General features: G+C 52.1%; 2 protein-coding genes across 3 annotated transcripts in view; both read left to right on the top strand.

Moving 5' to 3' along the window:
- Positions 1-2,986, top strand: part of Syt12 (synaptotagmin 12) — a 32,119-nt gene extending 29,133 nt beyond the window's left edge. Inside the window, exon 8 of the mRNA XM_050136965.1 lies at positions 1,183-2,986. Within this exon, the coding sequence (XP_049992922.1) occupies positions 1,183-1,356 (174 nt within the window). The 3' untranslated portion in view covers positions 1,357-2,986. The remainder of the gene's footprint in view (positions 1-1,182) is intronic.
- Positions 2,987-9,608: 6,622 nt separating this feature from the next.
- Positions 9,609-21,322, top strand: Rhod (ras homolog family member D). 2 transcript variants are annotated; one of them, XM_050136966.1, is made up of 5 exons: positions 9,637-10,095; positions 17,539-17,626; positions 18,217-18,326; positions 20,210-20,344; positions 20,733-21,322. In XM_050136966.1, exons 1-5 carry the CDS (start codon positions 9,688-9,690, stop codon positions 20,898-20,900), a joined length of 909 nt encoding a protein of 302 aa, XP_049992923.1. In that variant the 5' UTR covers positions 9,637-9,687; the 3' UTR covers positions 20,901-21,322. The 2 variants fall into 2 exon arrangements, with proteins under 2 accessions (XP_049992924.1, XP_049992923.1); XM_050136967.1 differs by lacking the exon at positions 20,210-20,344 and having other exon boundaries at positions 9,609-10,095.
- The last annotated feature ends 1,593 nt before the right edge of the window (positions 21,323-22,915 follow it).

Raw genomic sequence — 22,915 nt, 5'->3', positions numbered from 1 at the left:
AGTAGCCGGGAGAGGCGCCTGTAAGTGCTCTGTTGATGGGCCAGTACCGGATCACACATTTTTCTGTTTGTGGGTTTTCTCCCCACCTACATGTTTAATATTCTTCCAACAGCAGCCCTATGGGTTAGGAAATGTTGTCATATTTTAAAGACAAAGAAACAGGTAGCAAAGGCTCAAGTCCAAAAGCCGGGAAGCTAGAGCACACACAGGATCCTGGGTTTCCAACACACACACACACACACATGCACACACACACTCACTCAAGCACACACTCTTGTGCACACACACACACACACACCACACCTCATAAACCAGGCATGGTGGTGCACTCACTCAGGAGGTGGAAGCGGGGGTGGGGGAGCAGAAGTTCAGGGTCATGTCCCACTCTGAAAGGATTTTGAGGCCTGCCTGAACTATAGATAAATATAAATAATAAGGTGGTAATGGTCTTTAGTTCTAGCACTGGGAAGACCAAGTTTGAGGCCAGCCTGGTCTGCATGGTGAACTGCAGACGATCAAGGCTACATAGTGAGACTGTCTTTAAAAAAAAAAAAAAAAGAAAGAAAAAAGCAAGGGAGCTTGCTGTGGTGGTACATTCCTTTAGTCCCAGTACTTGGGAGGCAGAGATAGACCTGGTCTACAAAGTAAAGCCAGGACAGCCAAGGCTGTTACACTTACACAGAGAAAACCCTGTCTCAGAAACAAACAAACAAACAGAAAACAAAGCAAGGGGCTGGAGAGATGGCTGAGCACTTAAAAACACTTGCTGCTCTTCCAGAGGACCTAGACTCAGCTCCCAGTACCCTCGTGGTGACTAACAACCACCTGTAGCTCCAAATTCCAGGGGATCTGCCTGTCTCTGCCTCTGCCTCTGCCTCCTAAATGCTGGGATTAAAGGTCTGCACCACCACCACCTGGCTTAAAATAAATCTTAAAGAAAAAAATGTTGAGGGACAAAGAAGTGAGGGATAGCTCTTAAATCCTGCTGCAGCTGTCACATTTAGCACTTCGTGAGGTCACAGCACAGCTGACTATCCGTCTGTAAGTAACTAGGACCACTCATGGGAAGACGCAGAGAGCCGTCTGTACCTCTCAGGGCCTGGTGTTCACAAGTCGGGACCTTGGAGCCAGGGAGAGCCCTTCAGCTGCTCCTGGTCCCAGTCTCTCATGTCTCCTCCCCAGGACCTGTCTCTCCGAGTGACCGTGGCTGAGAGCAGCAGTGATGGCCGTGGGGACAACGTGGGACATGTCATCATTGGTCCAGCGGCCAGTGGCATGGGCACCACACACTGGAACCAGATGCTGGCCACGCTGCGCAGGCCTGTGTCCATGTGGCACCCAGTCCGGCGAAACTAGCAGCCAAAGCAGGCCAAATGGGCAGCAGAGCTGTCAGAGCCTGGCACCATCTCAGTTCTACCCAGCGATGCCCTCTCTATAGTCAGCTGGAGCTGTAGACACTGGGGCCACCTCACCTCCTAGGGGGTCCTCATCAGTCATCTTGGATCCTCTGTCCAGACTGTCATGGAGGAATAGGTGTGGCTCTTCACCTGGGGACCTAGGGTAATTTCCCCTCTAAGGACTACCTGGAGCTGGCTGGGGACCCAGCAGACTGACCAAGTATGTACTAGGGAGCCTAATGAAGTATGTCCCTTAGCCTGCAGAGGCACGTGGGTTTCAGAGCCGGTCAACGCCCCTTCTGTGATTCTCTTAAGCTGTTAAGAAGTCTTGGGGGGCTAGTCCCTGTATTGACAGGACTAATGTTAACCAAGTCAAGAGGGCCCCTTTCCCATCCTGGTGGATAGCTCAGTTCTGGTCAAGTGACTGCCCAGCCAGATGGACTTGGGAAGGAGCCCTCGGGTCTGGGGGAACAGGGAGGATCTCTCAGACAAGAAAGAAGCTGCACTTTGAGGGTTTGGGAGTAAATAGCATCCACATTTAGAAGGGGTGTAGTGGGCTGTAGTGAACAGTCAAAGTAGAAGGGACGGGACACAAGCTAGCCCATTCTAAACACAGACTCTGCCTACTGCAGTGGGGACAAGAAAAGGCCAGGAGACCAGGCCCAGCAGAAGCCTGTAGGCCACATGACCCTCCACCCCTGAGAGAACCAGACGTCTCCAGGGGCCCAGATCCACCAGTGCTAGCTGGTGTCCCTCCAGGCCAGGCCTCTCTCGAAGGAAAGCTCTCAGGTAGGCCTAAACCCAACCCTAGGAATAGTGGACATCTTGGGTCAAGTTCCCAACACAGACTTCAGGGATAGTTAGCGTAGGCTGGAGCCAGTAGGAACTCTGGGGAAATGGTGTTCAGAAGGCAAGGGCCAGGTTGTACAACCACTATCAAAATCATTCATTGGCTCCCACCTGGCCAGAGTTACCGGGGGTATCACCGCCCCCCCAGATTTCATAAATGTCATTTGATAATGGCAGTCCCAGAGAAGGGGTGGCTTTTGGCTTCTCTCTGGTACCTGCAGATTTAAAAGGATAGTGGGCATGGGAAGTGATAAGATGAGGACTCAGATGGCTGCCTCTGGTCCTTGGCCCTAAGGAATCATGGATACCCAGATCCAAACAGGAACCATGGAGACCCAGCTCTAATCAGTTACCACGTATGACAATGGGAGGGGTGGCTAGAACAGGAACACACGTCAACAGGCCTGGAGGCCAGACACCTGCCGTAACCGGACCTGACTGAAGCCAGGCTTCTCAGCCTGCGGCCAGTATCAAGAGGTGAATACTGGACCAGGGATACTGGTGGCTGGGCCAGGCATTGTCATCTGGAAGCCCCGGACTTTCTCTAAGCCAGTGGCTTTGCAGGGCAGAACACATCTCCCAACCTCCATTTCCTTGTTCCTTCCTTCTATACTGCATGAGACGTTGACCGTGTGCCTGGGTGGGTGTGGTGCTGACCAAGAATGCTGACTGGAATGATTCTCGAACCAAAATAAAGCTGGAGCAGAAAGGGGCTTACAGGGAACCCTGCTCAGCCTAGAGTCATCTCCCTGTCTTCACTGGGAACCTTGGGCCCCACAGGGGCACTGTGAGATCCCCAGTCCCAGTCCCAGTAGGGAAAGGTGGGCATGGGGAAATCACGGAAGGCTTCCCAGTGGTGGCACATAGTTGAGCATAAAGTATATAAGGCAGGAAAAGCATTTCGAGTAGAGACACAATGGGCAGAGTTCCCCTGACTTGCTAGCTCAGGGGAGGGAACCAAAGATCAGAGAGACAGAGCATAGGCCATAGAGGGATAAAGGGCCTTCCTTACAAGGTCATCGAGAACTGATTCTCAGTCTGCAGTCGAGCAGCCCTCAAAGGCAGCAACTGTGGCATTCCATCTGTAGAGATGTAGAAACTAGAGCCCAGAGAAGTTAAGTAACTGGTCTAAGATCACACAGCAGAAAGTCACCAAGTTATGATTCAAGTTGGGGCATTATGGTTCAAGAACCCATGCTCTTGAACCTGAGGACACACTGCCCTTTTTCCAATTCCTCAGAAGTCACTGAAGAGCAGCTGAGAACTTTCTGGATCCCAACATAGTCCTCTCCTTCCTTTTTCCTGGGAGTTCCGGAGCTAGATAATAATCCAGTGTCTTAGCAAGGGGTAGGTGGGGCAGGCCTGCTCATATGCTTTGTGTACATTGTATGGCATTCTCAAGAACAAAGACATCTTTGGTGGCTTCCCCCATCCCAGGGTTTCTCTGTGTAGCTCTGGCTGTCCTGAACTTATTCTGTAGACCAGGCTGGCCTCAGACTCAGTGATCCGCCTGCCTCTGCCTCCCAAGTACCGGGATTAAAGGCAATAAGCTACCATCACTGCCATCACCATCCAATTTAAGAATAAAGAACATTTTAAATTCCTAGCATCCACCCCCAGTAGACCACAGGGCACAACTGGGGACCCTTGTCTGGAGAACCACAGCGTGGCAGAGACTTGAGAGACTGAGGGAGATGGGCTGAGGAGCCTCCCAGCAACCCCAGTGAGGTAGAAGGTCCTTGTTCTGCTGGCGGGAGGGAGCCTGGAAAAGGCTCTGAGCAACAGCAGGCCCAGGTTGGGGTTGAGGACCCAGAAGGGAAGGGAAGCAGCGTAGTTCTAGGCAGAGAGGCACAGGCAGGGCAGGCAGGTGGCTCAGTTATCTCTAGGTTTGGGGTTCATTAAAGAGTTCTCAAAATGACTGGAGAAATGGCTCAGAGGTTGAGAGTACTTGCTGCTCTAACAGAGGACCCAGGTTCAGTTTCAAGTACCCACAGAGCAGGCTCACAACAGTCTGCAACTCCTCCACTTCCAGAGGATCTAGAGCCCTTTGTTCTCTAGGTCATGCATGTGCTTCACTTACATGCACACACAGGCAAGACACTAATACACACGAAAATACAAACAGATAAAACTCAGAGGCGCTACTGGAGAGAAGCAGGGTGGCTGCGGCTGGCAGAGGCGTGTCCTGCTCCCATCTTCTTTCATGCCTCTCTTCACCTGTCTCCACCCCCTTTGACACCTTCCCTGGGCACCCATCCTTTCCCACTCTTTCTGGTCCCCTTTTCCTCGCACCCAGTCTATGGGCCTGCCTTCAGCGTCCTGGGCCCCTCTCTCTCTGAGGACTTACCCAAGAGGAAAGTGTTGCCCTGCTGGAGGCTGGCCTGCCTATAGCAAGGGGGGGGATGAGTTCTTTGGTACCCACTGATGACAGCAGCTCTTACCTCTTCCTCCTTTCCCCTGCCTGAGCCCATCCATCTGTGTCTGTAGATACCCAGGGAAAGTTAATTAGGGGGCTAAATGACCCCTGAGATGGGGCCGTTGAGCTCCCTCCCTCTTCAGTTCACCCAATTGCTGGCTCACCCTTCCTAGCGGGGAAATCCCAACAGTAGCAAGATTCTAACCAGGAGGTTCATGCAGTTGAGGGAGCTGGACTTCCCATAGAAGGATGATTGGGAGGGGGCATCTTCTGGGTTCTGCTGTGCATAGGCCTGGGTCTGCTTGCTTCTCTGCTGTATGAAAAGTTACTTCTACTCTCAGGGCCTCTGTTTCTCCAACTGAAAAATGAAGAGTGTTGGACAAGTTGGCCCATAAAATGCTCCTCACACCTCTGACTTCATTTTTTTTATTTAAAATTGTTTATTTTATATGTAGAGTCAGTGTTTTACACGAATGCATGTGTACCGTATGTGTGCTCAGGGTCCACAGAGGTCAGAGAGGGATCGAATACTTTGAAACTGGACTTACTGGCTGTGACCCACCATCTGGTGCTGAGACCCGAACTCAGGTCCCCTGTCAGAGCAACAAGTGTGCTTAACCACTGAGTCAGCTCTCCAGTTGCCCCCTGCCTTTTGGTTTGTTATTTCCATTAAAAAATTTACACTTCCTCCCCTCCTCCCATTCCCTTCCTGCTCCCCCACTCACCCTCCTCCCTCCTCCTCCCTCCTTAAGAGAGGGCAGGTAACCCTGCCCTGTGGGAAGTCCAAGGCCCTCCCCACTACGTCCAGGCCTAGGAAGCTTTGCATCCAAATAGACTAGGGTCTCAAAAAGCCAGTACGTGCAGTAGAAACAAGTCCCAGTGCCTTTATCAATGGCTTCTCAGTCAGCCACATTCAGAGAGTCCAGTTTGATGGCATGCTCATTCAGTCCTGGTCCAGCTGGATTTGATGAGCTCCCATTAGAACAGGCACACTGCCTCAGTGGGTGGACCAACCCCTCGTGGTCCTGACTGCCTTGCTCATCTTCTCCCTCCTTCTGCTCTTCAGCTGGACCTTGGGAGCTCAGTCTGTTGCTCTGATGAGGGTCTCTGACTCTATCTCCATCTGTCGCCAGACAAAGATTCTATGGTGATATTTGAGAAAATCATCAGTGTGATAGTAGGGCCTGCCTTTTGTTTAGGGGCTGGGCCTCACAGATCCTGGGCTGGCCTCAAACCCATTATGTAGATAAAGATAACACTGAACTCCTATTTCTACTGACTCTATCTCCCAAGTGCTGTGATTACAGGCATGGCCACCAACTTGGCTTAATTTCTGAGGATTCTGTATGGACAAACTCTGGAACTCAGTGTCCAGGTTTTAACTGCCAGCTGGGCCTTGTCTAAGTTCTCTCTCCTCTTTGGGCCTCTGCTTCTTCATTTCACAGATGCATAGGAATCGTATGTACTTCCAAGGGCAGGATGAAACGGCATTGCCAAGTGCATGGCACACAGTAGGTGCTCGATTTATGTGAGGGCAAAGTTTTGAATGGCACAGTCCAGGTTGAATCCAAGGACTTCTGGAATCTGGTGGTTGGGACTAAAGAGGGAGGGCATGCAGAGCACATACAAAGGCTTGGAGAACTGTACCCTAGGTCACCCTGCCAAGGCCCCTCAAAGGCGAGGCCGTGTCTACATAGACACCCAGCACCCCATGCCAGGAGCCCCAAGGGAAAGCCCTGGGAATGACCTGCAGAGAGCAGAGTGGTCACACGGTGGCAGCAAAGAGTCAGAGCAGCCTGAGATGCCCAGCTGCAAGGGAGGGCAGAGGTGGACCAAAAAGTGGGGCCAAAAGTTAGGGGGTCTATCCTTGGAGCAAGTAGAAGCTGCAGAACATGGCCCCACCTATGGTCACGCATTATATGTATTTAGCTTCAGCTCTTCTTTATTTATTTATGTATTTCCTTGTTTATTTATTTTGAGGTTTCACTGTTTAACTCTGTCTAGCTTGGAACTTGCTCTGTAGCCCAGTCTGGCCTTGAACTCACAAAGAACCGCCCTCCTGCTGAGTGCTGGGGTTCCAGGCGTGTACCACCGTGGTACCACGCTCAGCCGTTTGGTCAGTTTGGTTCTTTCAATGCCCTCTTTCTTCCCTTCCCTTCTTCCCTGTCCTTTCCTATTTACTTCATTCTGTTCTCTTCTTTCTCTTCCCGTGTTTGTCCAGCCAGGCTGTCAATTAGACATAATATCCGGAACCGCAGCTGGCGCCTGTCTGAGATAGTCTGGGGTACAGAAATGGGTCAGCTGCGGTCAGCCCCGGGTAGCTCTTGAGGTGGCCCTGGCTCTGCTGGAGACCTGCATCACTAAGAACAACATTCCAGACGGATGCTGGCCCCACCCCCTCCTCGGTGCTGAGGTCTGCAGGGCAGTCACATGCTACACAGGGTTCATAAAGAATTCTGGGCTTGGGATTGATGGGGCCTGGAGGGGTTGAGTCACCCACAGGCCGGAAGTCAGCAGCAGCTACAGTAAACAGAAAAACAGCAAACAGCACCCTGATGAGGCCGACTATGTGGCCTGGGCCACCTCCCCACTCCAAAAATAAACTTCAGGAAAACAGTGAAGTCCAGAGTCCAGTAATGTCAGATTTGGGAAAGCTCCCGATCACCAGGGCAGATGGCCATGGGTCAGTGACTGACTGACATGCCTCTCGCAGGAACCTGAGCAGAGACTGTTGATGAGGCTGGGCTGGACATGGGAAAGAACAAGTCCCGGCTCTGGGTCTTAATGGCCTAATCTAAGCAGCGTCCTCCCCCTGAGGTTCAGTCCTCAAGTCTGCAAACAAGAAGTAGGACCATCCCCAGAGCCTGCCTCATAGTGTGAGAGCTGAGAGTAATAAAGGACAAGAGGTAAGATTTGGGAGCAGCTGTAGGGTCTTCCCGGGTCCATGTGCCACTGGCCTCTTAACTATCATTGGAGCTTAAACAAGAAGTTACCTTCTCTAAGCCTCAGTTTTCTCCTCTGTAAAATGGAGCTAGCAATTCCTGCCTCCTGGTGGACAGTCCCTGCACAGCAGCTCCCACTGATGGTAGAGAAACTGTAAAGTGTGACTGTCAAGGGTGTCATTACAGTGATTATCCCTATAGCAACCAAGGTCAACCTCCCCGGCCTGAGTCTCAACCTCCTCCACCCTTGCTCTGGCTCCACCTGCCTCCCCGGACTGGTGACAGCAAGCAGGGATGACTAGGCTGACTGGAGTGGGGATGGGACGGGATGGGACAGGACGGTGGTGTGAGGGAGAGGCACCACGGGACAGGGACGGACACAGGGCCCCTCCTTACCACTCCTTGGATTGGGCGTCCTGCTCAGCTACATACCCAGCCTCATGCCAAGTCCTACCCAGCCCTGTGGCAGTTTCAGGGAAGGGGCAGAGCTGTCCTGGGGAGGTTCCCTCTGTGCAGCTGAGCTGGCAGGCGCCGCCCTGAGGGGAACTGGAAACTGCCTTCTTGGGACACAATGAGGATCATATAGGTCTGACAGTTCTTTTCACCTGACTTTGAATACCATAGGGATGACGTCATAACCAGTGTGGGGTGGGAGGTAACACCCAAAGACTTCCGACTTTGGTCCACTTAACTTCCACGTAAACACCCAGTCCAAGGTCTGGGAAGACAGAGACCCCCCTCCCCCTTCTTTTAGACAGAACATCTAGCCCAGGGTGGTCTTAAACTTTCTGTATAGCCAAGCTGACACTGACTGAATTTCCCATCCTCCTGCCTTCACTTCACTAGTACTGGAATCACAAGCATGCACCTCCAAGTTCAGTTTATGTGATAGTGGGGTGGAACTCGGGCTTTCATGCATGCTAGCTGAACATTCTAGCAGAAAAGCTACATTCCCAGCCTACTTATGTCCACTAAAAATTAAAAATATATATAACCACAAAGAAGAACGCGAGATTTAGAGGACAGTAAGTTTTCAGTTCCATATTGGATTTATTCCTGAAATCCCGAATGCGCCTCCTCCAACGCCTCAGTCAAGCCCCGCCCTCTAGCCCGTAGCTGGGAAGGGGCGGGGCCACCTTACGCCAGCCTCTTTGTGTTGTCTTTGAAACACCTGTTACTTTTTCTTCAAGACTGCCTCTCCCGTGAAAATGTCTCCGTGTTTACCCCAGGTAAGGAGTCCCCTTTTCTCTCTCTGGCCTCTCTGCCTCAGGCAGATCTTACATTGATGGTGGTCTGCCCAGCTCCCAGTCTAGGCTTCTCACAGTAGATGTTGTGACTTGAACAGCGCAGGGGCCCCAGATTCTTGGAAACGAAGGACCATTTGTGTTGATTAAATATTCTACCAAGGAGCTGGAGAGATAGCCCAGAGGTTAAGAGCATTGGCTGCTATGCCAGAGAACTCATGTTCCCCCACATAGTGGCTCCTATTTGTCTGTCACTCGAGTTCCAAGACTTCGGAGGGCAGCGGTCACCAAGCATGTCCGTGATGCAGACATACACTCAGATAAAAACCCATTCACACAAAAATAAAATTTTAACGTAAGTATTATACTAAGAACCACTCATGGCGTCAGCCATATGCCAGAGCCTGCTATGAGAGCTACAGATGGACGGTTCCGTAGTTTCCCTAGATCCCTGCCTGTCTGGGGGAGACAGGTAGTGATTCGCCTTCATTGAAGATTTCTGGTGTTGGCCAAAGAGGTCCTGCAGGAACCCACAAGGGCATGTCCGGGCCATTCCCTTCTCATCTGTCCTGCACCTGAAGGTGGTCTGGATTGTTAGGCCCCCAAGCACAGAAACTCAGATTCGTTCATTTCATTCACTCATAAAAGACTACCTCCCTCCCAGGCAGATGGGCCAGGCCAGGTGCGTCTTCCCTCCCTGTCCCCAACCCCTCTCCAACTGCCTGTCTACTTATTTTTTTTCTCCCAGGAGCCCCGGGTGCCCTCTGGAGGCTTAGGTCTCCGCCCACCCCTGTGGCATCAGTGACTGCGCCCCACAGTAGGTGCTCCAAAAGTGTTTCATGAATGGCCAGCTAGGACGTCAGGAGACCGTACCCCGGGAGCGCTCCACGCCTGGCCAGCTACCGCGCCCCCATCCTGGTCAGAGCCTCTCACCTGAGCTGGGTGTCCCCCGCCCCCCGGGCCGCCTCCTGCCCGGGCCGCCCCGCTCCCACTTCCTCCCGCCGCCCCGCCCCTTCCACATTCCTGTCCCGCCGGGCCAGCCCCGCGCCCGCCGCAGCCAGCCCGCCGCGCACCACCGGCTGCTCCGCGCACGGCTGCCCGCCCGCCCGCTCGGGATGAAGGCGGCCCAGGCCGCGGGGGAGGAGGCGCCGCTAAGCGGGCGCTCGGTCAAAGTGGTCCTGGTGGGCGACGGGGGCTGCGGGAAGACGTCGCTGATGATGGTCTTCGCCGCCGGGAACTTCCCAGAGGTGAGTGCCCTCATCCTTGGCCTTGCTCTGTCCCCGCGCTGGGACAATGTGCGGGTCTGCCAAGAGCTGCCTCAAAGTACCCAGCTCCAGTCTCCTGAGTGTGTGTGGGGTGAGGAGGAGAAAGAGGGAGATGTCCCAAGAGAGCCTGGGGTCGAAGGCAGAGTGTTTCAGATTTAGCCTGTAGGGGCGAAGTGAGACTAATGGCTCTTAGGGGGAAGGGTGCCCCAGGGGAGGGGTGTCCCAGGGACTGAATTAGGCCACCTGGGGAAACAGCAAATCCTAGGAGAGCAGTGTCACAACTTGGCTAAGAGAGAGTGAGGACTTTGGAGCCAGACTGGCTGCAGTCAAACCAAGCCTTTGCCTCTTACAGCTGTGTGCCTTTAGGCAAGTTCCTTACCCTCTCTGTGCCTGTTTCCTTAACTGCACGATAGGACTGGCAGTCCCTACCTGAGTTCAGACGAGTGAGTGGATAGAGGTGAGGAGCTCAGCTCCCAGTCTGCATGCAAGGACTCAGGAAAGTTGATAAATGATGTCCCTTGGGAGACACAGCTCTTCTCCAACCCCGGCCACTGTGGTTCAGATCCTGCTTTTCCCGGTAGAGAGGAAGATAGGAAACCTAGACCTTTCTCTGAAGAGCCCTGTTCGCCCGCTGACTTGCTTTGACTCTAAGCCTCAGTTTCTCAGAGCAGCGTCATGGGAGGGAAGGGAGTTGGGAAGGTGAGGCAGAAGGCTGATGGACAGCTCAGCGGTACCGGGGTAAGGCTTGGCTCTCTGGGCTTGCCACTGTGACTCCTGCAGGACAAGCTCACTGGCTGTCCAGTGACCAGGACAGTGGCTGAACCCACGTTCTGTGCCTCCATGAGTCTGCCTCCAGCAGCATGTCCGTTTCCCTTCCTGTCCCTGTGTCCTTCCAGCCTCTGGGACTGCAGAGCTGGGCAGTCTAATGCCGGAGTCTGAGAAGCTGCCCTGGCAAAGGTGCCAGCAGGGCTTGCTTGGCACTCTACACCAGTGAGCTGTTGGTTTTTATGTTTTGGGCCCTTAGTGGTTTCTGTTTTATTCTTGAGACAGGATGCCACTGTGTAGGCCTTGAGGCCTCCTGTCTCTTGCCCTGAGGGTTGCTGGGATTACTTGTATGTGCCACTATACCCAGCTCAGAGCCTTTGGTTTTGTGGATTGCAAAGCTGACATCACCTCCTTTGACCAATTACACAAGTTTTTTTTTTTTTTTTTTAAGCTGAGGAGATAGTTTCCAGGTCTCTAGGTGCCGCCCATGGAAACCTGGCCGTTGTGACAGCCGGGGGATCAGAGGAAGGCACCTAAAGAGAGAGGGCTCAGACACTCCAGATGGACGCTGACTGCAGGGGTCATGCTAATTTCATATGGAAACACCTAAAAGCCCATGAACTATGTATGTTTTACAGGACACATTTGGAGTGACAAAAGAACAGAGTAGGCATGTATGTGTGTGTGTGTATATGTGTGTGTGTATGTGTGTGTGTGTGTATGTGTGTGTGTGTGTGTGTGTGTATGTGTGTGTGTGTGTGTACCATTTGTCCTTATTCTCCCTCCATCTGGGAGGTCCCTGACCTGAGAGAGGGCTCCTTTAGTTAGTTTTAGTAAGTTATCAAGTTAGTTTTGTTTAGTTTTTGAGACAGTCTCCACGTGTAGCCCAGGTTCAACTCAAATCAATGATTCTCCTGCCTCTGCTGTCATAGTGCTGGGATTACAGGTGTGTAACACCACTTACGTGGAATCCCAGCATTATATATTGTTTTTTATTTTGTTTTGTTTTTCTGAGACAGGGTTTCTCTGTGTATGTAACCCCGGCCATCCTGGAACTCTATCTGTAGACCAGGCTGGCCTCGAACTCAGAGATTCACCTGCCTCTGCCTCCTGAGTGCTGGCTTGTTTCTTGAGATGAGGTCTCAAGTAGTCCAGGCTATTCCTCCTAATCTTGCCTCCACCTCCCAAGTGCTGTGATTATGGGTAGTGCCTTTCGAGGGGACCATGGCTCTGATATGGAGCTCAGGTCCCCTGCCCTGAGCACCCCAGGGCACTCCGTGACCTCTGAAGCCATCACTGCTGTCTCTTGGCCCAGCTTCAGCCGCTCCTGCCTCAGGCAGCCCTAAAAGCCAGGGCGCCAGCAGCCTGGAGGCTTAGGGTCCACCTCTCAGGCTTTCCGCTTGCAGCAAAGGGCAGAGAAGAGAACACGCTGGAAACGTGGAGCGGCCTCTGTGACCCTCACTGGCTGGAGCCCAAGTTCAAGGCAGAAGGGGCACAATAGAGCTTATGGGGCAGGGAGAGGCATCAATCTCCAGAAAGCCTCAGTTGGCACCGAGAAAGCAAACATTCCTAGTAGCCAGGAGGTGGGGAGAAAACACCCCGTTGTGCAGAACTAGCCAAGTTGGAAGTCCTTCTCACTCTGCTCCAGTCTCCATAGGGGTCCACCTGGGGAACCCTGTTCTCCTTCTGTGATAGTCACCTGTCTGTGAACCCCAGGAGGACAAGCCCGGGGCTGAGTCACCTCTGCCCTGGGTCAGCCTAGGCCAGGCCTTGGGTCTCTGGCTGAGCAAAACTGAACAGATAAGATTAAGCACTTCTGCCTGGAGGGGGTCAAAGAACACCACTAAAGGTATAGATAAAGTAACATTCCCAAGTAAGGGGTGGGGCGGTGACACTTCTCAGTGACGGAGACGACAGAGCCCTTTTCAGCCCTTGTCTGGTCTGTCTGACGTCAGGAGCAAGAACTGGTGACCTCAGAAGAGGAAGGTGGCTGACTGGTGTAGTCCATGAAGACCAACAGCCCCTGCTCTGCTTCTGCCTAGCCCACCTAGTGCATGACCCTAGGCAAGTCACTTTCCTCAGAACCTCTTGAGGACTACGGAGGTTGTCTGTCCGAGTCTCAGAAAAGAGCCTTAGGGAGTAGTGGGCTGGGGCCTTCTTCACACTTTGTGAAGCACTGGCCTGTGGGGCCATCCTGACGCTCAGATCAGGAGAGCCCTCAGCTGGTATGTGAGTGACCACATTGCGGTCTCAGATGCAGAGGTCAGTGGTGCCATAGTGACAGGTTCTTGCTCTAGGGCAGAGGCCAGAGGCTGCAGTTGGGGACAGGAAAGGGTACAGCAAGAGGGATCGATAGGGCTGGTATAGATACTGCCAACCAGGTGAGTAGTGACCATCCATGCTGGACCAGGCCTTCCCTTTGCATCCCAAGGTGACACTGTTTCTCCTAACCAGTGATGGTGCAGACCCAAGGCCACACAGCTGGTGGTTGTCAGAGCTGGGTCCTAAACCAAGCTCATCTGATCTCAAAGTCAGTGCTGTCCTCGCTCTCTTTCCCTCCTACAGGAAAAATGCTGAAGGGAAGAGGGCCCTAAGCCTGCAAACGGGGATGGGAAGGCAGCTTGGGCCCTTGTCTGTCCCTGTCCACTTCTATTGCTATAGGAAGTGGCAGACTGTCCATGCTGACTTCGCCGATTGCCCTCTACTGCATGGCCTCCCGGGTGCCCTAGAGAACATACTGACCCATCACTGTGACTGCCCCTCCCAGCTGACCAGGGCCTGACTCAGAGGACTGGCAGGCAATCTGGCCATAAGAAAGACAGGCATGAAGTCCTGCTGAGTCATAGGCAGGTAAAGACCCTGCCCGACACGGGAAAGGAAGAGACTAGGGATCTCCACACTGTGACCCTACCAGTCAGCCCTGGCCAAGTGATAGAAGCTTAAGGGGTCCTTATAGGAAGTTAAACCTGGAATGGTGGCTCATGCCTGTCACCCTAGCACTCAGAGGCCGAGGTAGAAAAACTGCAGTAAGTTCCAGGCCATCCTGGGCTACACAGTGAGAATCTGTCTGAGGGGAGGGAGGGGGAGATGGCTCACCAACCCTGACAACCTGAGTTCCATCCCCAGCACCCACATAACAGGAGATCACAGATTCCTGCTCCCTGACCTCTCTTATATTTTTGGTTGTGAGCCTAGCCTTTAACAGCTGAGCCATCTCTCCAGCCCCCACGACTTCTCATGGCTACTCTGGCATGTGTGCCCCTCCCAAAATAAATAAATGTAATTAAAATCAAGCAAAGAGCTCAGTTGGTAGTGTGCCCACCTGGCATACATGAAGTCCTGGATTCAATCCCCACCATCACATAAACCAGGTGTGGTGCCTGCCTGTCTATGTTTGCCGCATTCAGGAGGTAAAAACAAGAGGATTATAAGTTCAAGGTGTTCCTAGGCTATGTGAGACCCTGGTTCAAATAATAAAACAGTAACAAGACCAGGAGGTCCAGGGCTACTCATAGCCAAAGGCTCCAGATGTAGCGGCTTGGCATACTCCATTGCCTGTGGCTCAGGCCTCTAGCTTTGCATCTAGCTATCAGACCTGTCAGGTCCACTTTTCAGCCATTGTAGAGAGGGTGCACTCCAAATCTGGGGCTTTGGGAGGGGCAGGAAAGAGAGGGGAGCCCCAGTGCCCAGGGACAGGCCTGGGTTGGGGTAGGGGGCTGTCTTAGTCAGGGTTTCTATGGCTGCAACAAAACACCATGGCCAAAAAACAAGTCGAGGAGGAAAGGGTTTAGCTTACACTTCCATATCACTGCTCATCATTAAAGGAAGTCAGGATAGAAACTTAATCAGGGCAGGAACCCGGAGGCAGAAGCCATGGGGAGGCAGGAGCCATGGGGAGCCAGGCATAGTGGTGCACACAAGCCATGGGAAGCAAGTCAGTAAGCAGCACCCCCCCACTTCCCTTGTTTTTTCCAGACAAGATTTCTCTATGTAGCCCTGGCTGTAGAGACCAGGCTGACCTCGAACTCACAGAGATCTGCTTGCCTCTCTCTCTCTCTCTCTCTCTCTCTCTCTCTCTCTCTCTCTCTCTCTCTCTCTCTCTCTCTCTGAGAGCTGGAATTAAAGGCGTGTGCGCCACCACCTGGAGACAGGAGGATCACACTGAGTTTGAGACTAGCCTAAACTAGAGTGAGACCTTGTCTCCGAAAGCACGGGGCTGGAGATATGGCTCAGAGGGTACAGGTTCCAACCATCGAGCCTGATGACCCAAGATTAATCCCTAGGTCTTCCACATGGTGAGAGGACAGGATCAACCTTTGTGGATCGTCCTCTGACGTCTATTCCAGGACATGTGTACACACATTGTCAAAAAGACAGAAGAAACAAAGCTGCAAAACAGCCGGGTATGGTACTGCATACCTGCAACACTATCAGTTGGGAAGTAGACATGGGGAGAGTTCAAGGTCATCTCAGGTACACAGTGAGCCTAGGGTACCCTAAAGACTATAGAAGACCCTACCTCAAAAAACAAAACCCCCACAAAACCCCAATCCTCCCTACATACACACCCCAAGAGTTATGCTGAGCACAGCAGTGTACACCTGTAATCCCATCGGGCTAGCCTCAAATACAAAGTTAGACTCTGTCCTAGAAAAATAATAACAGGACTAGAGATGGCTCAGGGGTTAAGAGTCCATGTTGCTCTTGCAGGACAGTGGTGGAGTACCTCCTTGATCCCAGCACTTGGGAGGCAGAGGCAGGCAAACTCTGAGTTCAAAGCCAGCCTGGTCTATCAAATGAGTTCAAGGATAGCCAAGGCTACACAGTGAGACCCTGGGGGGGGGGGGGCGGGAGGAGAGAGAAAGGAAAGGAAATGAATGCCTGACGGCTGGATCTTATGGAGGATCTTCTCAACTGAGGCTCCCTCTTCTCAGATAACTCTAGTTTGTATGTCAAGTGACATAAGACTAGCCAGCACAGACACTGTGCCCTGGGTAACCCATTCAAGAGAGGACACGTCAGGGGGGGGTCAGGAAAGGCAAACTGAGACAGGGAGTGTGTGAGAGGACTCTGTTAGGATTCTGAGAATTGAGAAGAGGCTCACATGGTGATATATGTCTCCAACTCTGGCATTCAGGAGGAAAACCAGAGGCTCATTAGGTTCTAAGTGAAACTGGGCTACACAGCAAGACCCCATCTCAAAAAGAACCAACCAGAGGGGGGGGGGGGGGGGGGAGGCAGGCGTCATGGTACTCACCTTTAATCCCTGTGAGTTCAAGGCCAACCTGATCTACCCTAACTATAGGCAAGTTCCAGGCCTATAGTTAGGGTCACACAATGGGACCATGTCTGGAAAGCTCAAAAAGGGGGCTAGAGAGATGACTCAGGACCTGATGCTCTTGCTGAGACTCCAAACCACATGGTGGCTCACATCTGTCAGTAACTCTAGTCCCAGGGGACCTTCTGCTTTCTTCTGACCTCATGGGCATGTGGCACACATGTGCACATTCATTCATGTAGGCAAAACACTCACACACATAAAACCCTTTTTAAAATAAAGAAGGAACCGGTTATGTTAATTCCAGCACTTGAGAGGCAGAGGCAGGTGGATTTGCATAGTGAGTTCCAGGGATATGTAGAGAGACCGTCTCAAAATGAATGAATGAATGAATGAATAGAAATTGTAAAAGGAGCCTCCCTAGCCACTGTTCTTTTGCTGTGAAGAGACACCATGGCCGAGGCAACTCTTACCAAAGAAAGCATTTAACTGGGGGCTTGCTTGCAGTTTAGTTAGTTTAGGGCTTGCAGAGGTTTAGTGCATTATCCGCATGGCAGGGAACATGGCAGCACAGGCACCATGCTGGAGAAGTAGCTGAGAGTTCTACATCAGGACCCGCAGGCAGCAGGAAGAGAGAGCAAACCTGGGGGTGCTTGCTTGTAATCCCAGTACTCAAGAGGCTGAGGCAAGAGGATTGCCATGAGTTTGGGGCAGTCTAAGCTAAGAAGACCCCAAGTCAAGGGGTGGCAGGATGTTGCATACCTTTGATCCTGAAACAGGGGCTGTGAGCAGAAGAATCAGAAGTTCAAAACCAGCCTGGGTTTTATGAGAGCCTATCAAAGTAGACCCCAAATAACTGAGAGACTGAGCTCCGCAAGCCAGACCGAGTCTTCTTTAGTTAGTCTAGGCTCCTTGGTGCCCAGAACTAGGCTTGGACAAAGTGCTGATGTTTGCTGGATGAACGTATGGGTGCACAAGGGAAGAAGCAGGTATAGGTTAATATCTTCCCAGAAAGAGGTGCACGCACACGCAAAAGCTCAGAAGTGGGCACGGGACAAAGGTAATGCCAGTAGCCAGCATGTGTGGGGTCTGGTTTTGCAGCAGACTGAGCCGAGCACTCTGTCTGGACATTTCACTGACTCCTTGTGGCAATAGTCTACCCCTACCACAGGGGCATCATCTTCCCGTTTATAATCAAGGAAAACAAGGCCAGGGAAGATGGGGACCTTCCTGGCACCGGCTCTAAACCTTCCCCGAAGGCTGGTCACTGTGACACTGGGAACCTTCTCAGAAACAAGCACAATGAGGGGTTACACATTCCCAGGGGTCTGCTTTGCTCCAAATCCCTCAAAAGCTTCCTAACTGTCGTCTTTCTTCTTCAGAGCTACAGCCCCACAGTGTTTGAGCGCTATAATGTCACTCTGCAAATGCAGGGTAAACCTGTGCACCTTCAAATCTGGGACACAGCAGGTAGGTGGGGGGCTCTGGGGGCAGGAAAGAGAAGGGGAGCCCTGGTGAATAGGCACTGGCATTAGGAGGGGCCCCCGGAACCTGAACCCTCCACCTGTATGTGCCCACTTCTCCAACCCAAGGCAGCTTCAAGAGATAGGCTGGTCCTGGTTCCCAAGCTTTGTACCCTGAATTTAGCTTCTCTCAGACCCCCTAATCTTGGTCTGTGCCCTCCTACTCCTGGCCTTGCCCATACATGGGTTGGTTAACTAAAGTCAAGGAGACCCAGCAGCCCCTGATAGTCCACCTGCTAAGACCTCTCTGTTGGGGTCACATCTGTCCCCACTCTCACTGCACAAGCAAGGACAAAGTGGATTCCTAAGCCTGGCCTCTGCCTCAGGCTCACTCCTTGAACAGGGTCTTCCAGGGATGGCTTCTCCAGGCCAAGGCTGCCACATCTCACAGGCAAGCCAAGTAAGAGCCACCCACATGATGCACAAAACTTGACTCCACCCCCTAAAATCCCTGGTCTGCTAAATTCCCTCCCTGATGTTGGGGAGGTGCTGAGAGCAGGCAGGAGGACTAGAGAGTGACTCCTCTCCTTTGCCTAGGACAAGATGACTATGACCGCCTCCGACCCTTGTTCTACCCCGATGCCAATGTCTTGCTCCTCTGCTTCGATGTGACCAGTCCAAACAGCTTTGACAATGTCTCCAACAGGGTAGGTGATGGAGTGAGGGATGTGTCACTTCAACACCCAGGCCACTGCCCATCACCCTTTGCTCTGTCAGCTGTCAAAGTTTGGCAGGCCTGGGGCTAGACAGATGGCTCAGTGGTGAAGAGGGCATACTGAGCTGGGCAGTGGTGGTGCATGCCATTAATCCCAGCAGTAGGGAGGCAGAGGCCAGCAGATCTCTGAGTGTAAGGCCAGCCTGGTCTACATAGTGAGTTCCAGACCATTTGGGAACACAGTGAGAGTCTGTCTCAAAAACAAACAAACAAAAAGCTGGGCAGTGGTGGCGCATGCCTTTAATCCCAGCATTCAAGAGGCAGAGGCCGGTGGATCTCTGTGAGTTCCAGGCCAGCCTGGTCTACAGAGTGAGTTCTAGAACAGCCAGAGCTACACAGAGAAACCCTGTTCCAGAGGATCTAATACCCTCTTCTGGCCTCCCCAGGCACAGCATACATGTGTTATACAGACAAAGCATCCACACACACATAAAGAACAAGAAATTTTCAAGTGCCAGGCATGGTGGCTCATGTCCTTAATCTCAGCACCCAGGAACAGAGGCAGGCAAATCTCTAGGAGTTTGAGGCTAGCTTCATCTACATAGTGAGTTCTTGTAGTTCATAATAAAACCCTGTCTAAAAACAAAAATAAACAAAAAGGCTTGGCAGGCCCTTGATGAGTCTGCTGGGTTTGATACATCCATAGATAATGTGAGGTCCAGAACGGGGCAGCATCTTGCCTGGGGTTACATAGAAATGTGGTAGCAGGGCCAGTCCTCTGGCTCACTCCAGTGGCTCCTTGCCTGCCCTCAGTGCAGCCTAGACACTGGGTCTTTTCCTTCTGATTCTGCTGACAATGCTGGGCGACTCAGGCTGCCTCCCTAGCCTGGGCCTGCTGGAGGTCACGTGAACTATAAAGTCCAGTTCTAGCAGCTGTCGGCACTCCACTCCATGTCCTCTGCTGATAGTCAGCAGCCTCTCATGATGCCCAGGATCAAGAGGGGTTCTCACAGCTCCCCTCAAGGGTCAAAGAGGCAGTATTTTGTTTTCCTCTGCCCAGCCATGGCACAGCGCCTCAGCCACTGCTTGCCAAGACCTCCACAGAAGCAATACATTGGGCAGTGACAGCATTAGCAAAGGCAGCAACAACATTTATTAAGAACTTGCATGCCTTTAATCCCAGCACTTGGGAGGCACAGGCAAGTGGATCTCTGTGAGTTCAAGGCCAGCCTGGTTTCAGACAGCCAGGACTGTTTTACAGAGAAACCCTGTCTCAGAAAGAGAGAGAGAGAGATTGAGAGAGAGAGAGACTGGCCATGTAATGGGCACTGTTAATTTACCTTCATGGCAACCATACAGAGTCAAGATACTGTCATTCCTGGATTGAATCACTTTCTATTAAAGTGACAAGTCAAGGGCTGAGCACATCTCTGGACCGACTTTGTTCCAGGCATGAGGACAGGGAAGAACAGTGGTGCCTATGGTACGGTGCCACAGTGGGTAGACTCCAGGGTTTGCTGATGGGTGGAGAGACGCTGGACCAGAGCAAGCGGAAAACTGAGTCCCTACTTCCCCAGGATGAGGAGCAGCCTGGGATAGGGAGGAGTCACAGGCCTATGGTAACTGGAATCTGTGGGTCCCCTGCGGGGAGTATGGAGCTGGCCAGTTAGGTAGGGTGCATCCAAAGGACCTGAGGAGGTCACCCAGGGAGCCAGAGCAGCTAGGGGACAGAAGGAGGGCAGAAGGGCAGGTCCTGGGTCTAGTGTAGACCGCTCTAAAGGAGCTGATACTGGTGTCGTTGAGGCCTCCGGTAGCCCCTTCCCTAGGACAGGGTGGTGGATGGAGAGTGGCTCACTTGTAACTCTCCCCCCGCAGTGGTACCCAGAGGTGACACACTTCTGTAAGGGAGTGCCCATCATCGTCGTGGGCTGCAAGACAGATCTGCGCAAGGACAAGGTGCTGGTGAACAAGCTGCGGAAGAATGGGTTGGAGCCCGTGACCTACCACAGGGTAGGAAGCTAGCCCTTGGGCCAGAGGACTTGGGGGAGGGAACTCAAGATACTGCTCCACTGTGCCAGGTGTGTAGCACTCTCGATGGTCTTGGGGGGTGTCAGGAACTGCTGGCACTTGGAAGCAGAAAGCAGGACACTTTCTAGAAGCTTCTGTCAGGAAAAGGATGAATAGAATATATATATAGCACAAATGGGGCCCCTGGGGTCCATGTTATTAACCTTCCCTGCAACACACAGGTTATTGTCCACTGTGGGTGTCCTAGAAAAGCCCCACTTCCCACTGTTGTCCTCCAGACTCCCGGATGGCCAGAAGGGCTGCAAGGACACCAAATGTGAGTTCCACCCTGTACCCGCAACTCATAGTAGCTCCTATTTTTCTCTGGCAGGGCCACGATATGGCAAGGTCTGTGGGAGCAGTGACCTACCTTGAGTGTTCAGCTCGGCTCCATGACAACGTGGAAGCCGTCTTCCAGGAAGCAGTTAATGTGGCGCTCAGCAGTCCGAGTCGTAACTTCTGGCGGCGGATTACCCAGAGATTTTGCCTCATCTCCTGACTAGTTTGGAACCCACCTTACCTCCCATGTCCCTCAGCTGGAGAAAGACCCGGGAGCTGACCTGCTCCGTTGACTGGGCTGGACCTAGTCCCCAGGCTGAGCCGGTAGAACCATACCTCCACAGATGGGCTCCACAGAGGCCTGGCTCCTGGACCTAAGAATCCTGAACTGAGAAAGAAGGTTCCCAGACCCTTAGCTCTGGAACCATTAATAGACTCCCTAAGGCCAATCCTGGGTTTGCATGCTGAGTAGGGTCTGTGGAGTCTGGTCTGGCGCCACCTTGTGGCTATTCTGAGCTGTACCTACAGGACCTAGGGGTTCTTGGGACCATCCGGCCAGGGCCAACACCCTACCCTGCCCTTCCCTGGTCATTTTATTCATCCCATTGATAAGTGTAACAATTAAAATGATATCACTTGTTATTTGTGTCCTGATTCTTGCTTCAGAGTATCTTTACCTATACTATACTAGGTAGGGAAAAGCCCACCCACCTAGATCCTAGGGTGGGACTGCTAGGAATCCCAGCCTGACTTTATCACACCTTGGGAAAATTCTAGGCCAAAACCTCATCTGTAAAATGACCAATCAGAAATTGCCTCAAGCAGCAGGGCGATGGTGGCGCAGGCCTTTAATCCCTGCCTCGGAAAAAGAGAGAGAGAGAGAGAGAGAGAGAATCTCGAGGACTAACACATGCAGAGAGCTTAGCAGCTAACTGGCTCTGAAGATGCACAATCTTATTAGCTAGTATATTAGGCTTTTCCAGAAAAACAAAGACACACACTTCCTTTAAAGAATTTGCTCACAGCTGGGCAGTGATGGCACACATTTTTACTCCCTGGGAGGCTGAGGCAGAAGGATCTCTGAGTTTGAAACCAGCCTGGTCTACAGAGTGAGCTCCAGGACAGCCAGCGCTACACAGGGAAACCCTGTTGGGGTTTGCTCACTGTGGTGTGGAGAAACACCGTGGTGTTTTACAGGTACCAACCATGTAAGTCTAAATCCAATATGCAGAACCCGTATAAAAAAGCCACATTCGGGGCTGGTGAAATGGCTCAGCAGATAAAGGTACTTGCCACCAAGACTGACCCGAGCTCCTTGGGACCCTGTGATAGAAGGGGAGAACTGACTCCTGCAAGCTGTCCTCCGACTGCCACGCACAAGGCTTGGTATAAGCCCACCCAAACACACACAGTAAAATTGAAACGTTCTGTAAAACTTTAGAACTGGGTGATGGTGGCGCACGCCTTCAATCCCAGCATTTAGGAGGCAGAGGCAGGAGGATCTCTGCGAGTTCAAGAACAGCCTGTTCTACAGAGCTAGTTCTAGGACACCTAGGGCTGTTACACAGAGAAACCCTGCTTCAAAAAAGGCTAGAAGCTGGAGAGATGGCTCAAGAGCACTGGCTTCAAAATAAATAAGAAACAAACGAATAAATGAGCAAGCAAGCAAAAAGTACTGGCTTCTCTTCCAAAGGACCTAGGTTTGGTTTCCAGCATCACAACCACCTGTAATTCCAGTTCCAGGGAACTCAATGCTGTCTTCTGGCTTCTGTAGGCACCAGGCACAAATGAGTAGGCAAAATATAAACAAACATAAAATATAAAATCAAGCTGGGTAGTGGTGGCTCACCCCTTTAATCCCAGCACTTGGGAGGCAGAGGCAGGTAGATCTCTGAGTTCAAGACTAGCCTGGTGTACAAAGCGAGTTACATGACAGCCAGGGCTACACAGGGAAACCCTAAATCCATAAAAATAATATAAATAATAAAAAATGTAAGTTGCATATGTGAGTGTGCATGCCAGCACTCTTATGTCAAGGTGGGAGGCATACACAGGAAAGTCCCGAATCCCTCGGAACTTCAAAGCTCACTAGCAGGGGTATATAGGGAAGCCCAGAAACAAAGGAGACTGCCTCCCAAAAACTGTTACATGTGTACTGTAGAGCATGTGTGCACATATGCACTTACACACACATAGTATACTTTAGGAAGCCTGCTCATGCTGGTGTGACTGTGG

This window comes from Alexandromys fortis, unplaced genomic scaffold (assembly GCF_014885135.2).
Source record: "Alexandromys fortis isolate MF-2015 unplaced genomic scaffold, M_Fortis_MF-2015_v1.1 scaffold_3, whole genome shotgun sequence".
NCBI lineage: Eukaryota > Metazoa > Chordata > Mammalia > Rodentia > Cricetidae > Alexandromys > Alexandromys fortis.
Note: the sequence above shows the minus strand (reverse complement) of the source record. Positions and strands in the feature narration are given on the sequence as shown.

Excerpts from the sequence above, each read along its gene's own strand:
- Rhod (XM_050136966.1), top strand. The coding sequence starts at position 9,688 with ATGAATGGCCAGCTAGGACGTCAGGAGACCGTACCCCGGGAGCGCTCC. Across the intron at positions 10,096-17,538 it reads CCGCCGGGAACTTCCCAGAG|AGCTACAGCCCCACAGTGTT; the intron begins GTGAGTGCCCTC and ends TTTCTTCTTCAG. Across the intron at positions 18,327-20,209 it reads TTGACAATGTCTCCAACAGG|TGGTACCCAGAGGTGACACA; the intron begins GTAGGTGATGGA and ends CTCCCCCCGCAG.